The sequence below is a fragment of the Verticillium alfalfae genome, genomic scaffold (genome assembly GCF_000150825.1).
Source record: "Verticillium alfalfae VaMs.102 supercont1.2 genomic scaffold, whole genome shotgun sequence".
Lineage (NCBI taxonomy): Eukaryota > Fungi > Ascomycota > Sordariomycetes > Glomerellales > Plectosphaerellaceae > Verticillium > Verticillium alfalfae.
The window spans coordinates 1,959,474-1,961,380 of NW_003315037.1; the positions used below are offsets into that span (position 1 = coordinate 1,959,474).

General features: G+C 62.3%; 1 protein-coding gene across 1 annotated transcript; it reads left to right on the top strand.

The window, feature by feature from the left end:
• Positions 1 to 365: 365 nt before the first annotated feature.
• VDBG_02066 (conserved hypothetical protein) lies at positions 366 to 695 on the top strand (the record flags this gene model as incomplete). Its single annotated transcript, XM_003007832.1, has 1 exon — positions 366 to 695. The coding sequence occupies one exon, from the start codon at positions 366 to 368 to the stop codon at positions 693 to 695; it is 330 nt and encodes a 109-aa protein (XP_003007878.1).
• Positions 696 to 1,907: the final 1,212 nt, after the last annotated feature.

Here is a 1,907-nt window from a genome sequence, read left to right on the forward strand (position 1 = left end):
CCCCACATTGACAAAGGCTCCGGCCGAAAACCCCTAAAAGAGTCAAGAAAAAAGTGGGAGGTGAGAGCTTGGATTCGACAGAGGTGCCCGGCTCAGCCCCTCCTGCTTTGTTGGGTTCATCGCGATCAGAGGCGAGATGCCCGAAACACCTCAACCCTCTCCATGTTCATGCCCATGCCACATACCGCTGCTGCTCAAGTAGTATCTCCTCCCGTCACCACGAGAATCACAGCCTCGACCGCCAATTGATTGATGCTCGGCACCGACAGCTTGCCATCACGAGCCTTTGCGCCGACCCTCTCCCCACACGCGACTCGGCAAGCAGCAGGCCACCAGCAGCCGCTGTCACACGAGCCATCATCACCATGTCGCCCGTCATTGTCGATGACGGCTCTGCCATAGAGGACGTCGCGTCGGACCAGCACCAGGCCACACAGACATCAACGACAGAAGCACCTCTTACGGGCAGGCCCAGGACGATGACGACAACCGAAGAGATCGACAGCACCATCATCCGTCCGGGTTCGGTGCGCATCAACGTTAAGGGCGCCTTCATCGTCGACCCAGACTCGAGCTCCCCGAAAGACCCTGCCGCCGCCGCCACTGGCAGGATATCGCCCACACATCACGAAACGAGCGACATTCGTCTGCCGAACCACACGGCTGTCGTGAGCCATATTGCTGTCGACGTATGAAAGAATAACCCCCCCCCCTCCCCCTTCCCTTCCTCCCACTGCCCCTCGGCTGGGACAGCCTCGGCTCCGAACCCAGTCCTTGCGCCGCTCGCTGCCGTGCGCTTGGCCCCCGTCCCACTGCCCAGTCACGAGAACACACACACACAAAATGGCGGGAACAAAGAGCTGACCGCACGGTGTTGTCCAGATCGGCGGCTCCCTCATCAAGCTCGTCTACTTCTCTCGTGAGGCCCACTCGAAAGAGCCCGGCGGCCGCCTCAACTTCCTCAACTTTGAAACCGACCGCATAGACGACTGCATAGAATTCATGCGCCACCTCAAGGACAAGCAGCAGACGCTCAATGGATCACAACCTGGCGCCCTCAGCGTCATGGCCACGGGCGGTGGCGCCTTCAAGTTCTACGACAAGATCAGGCATGTCCTGGGCGTCGACGTCTTGCGCGAGGACGAGATGGAGTGCCTCATCATTGGCCTCGACTTCTTCATCACCGAAATTCCCCGCGAAGTCTTCACCTACAGCGAGACGGACCCCATGCACTTTGCCTCGCCCTCCGACGACATCTATCCCTACCTGCTCGTCAACATTGGCTCCGGCGTCTCCATGCTCAAGGTCTCGGGCCCCCGTCAGTACCAGCGCGTCGGCGGCACCTCCCTCGGCGGCGGGACTCTCTGGGGTCTCCTCTCCCTGCTGACCGGCGCCCGCTCCTTCGACGACATGCTCGATGCTGCCGAGCGCGGCGACAACTCCAAGGTTGACATGCTCGTCGGCGACATCTACGGCACCGACTACGGCAAGATCGGCCTCAAGAGCACGACCATCGCCTCCTCCTTTGGCAAGGTCTTCCGCATGAAGCGCGAGGCCGAACACGAGGCCGAGGACCACGGCGGCCTGCACAACGGCGACTCGTCGGCCGCCGCCAGCGACGCCGCCCGCCACCCGCTCGACGCCGAGCACGACGCCGCCCACGCGGCGCCGTTCTCGGGCGGCGACATCTCGCGCTCGCTCCTGTACGCCATCTCCAACAACATCGGCCAGATCGCCTACCTGCAGTCCCAGATCCACAACCTGTCGCACATATACTTTGGCGGCTCCTTCATCCGCGGCCACCGCCAGACCATCAACACGCTCTCCTACGCCATCAAGTTCTGGTCCCAGGGCGCCAAGCAGGCCTACTTTCTCCGCCACGAGGGCTACCTCGGCGCCGTCGGCGC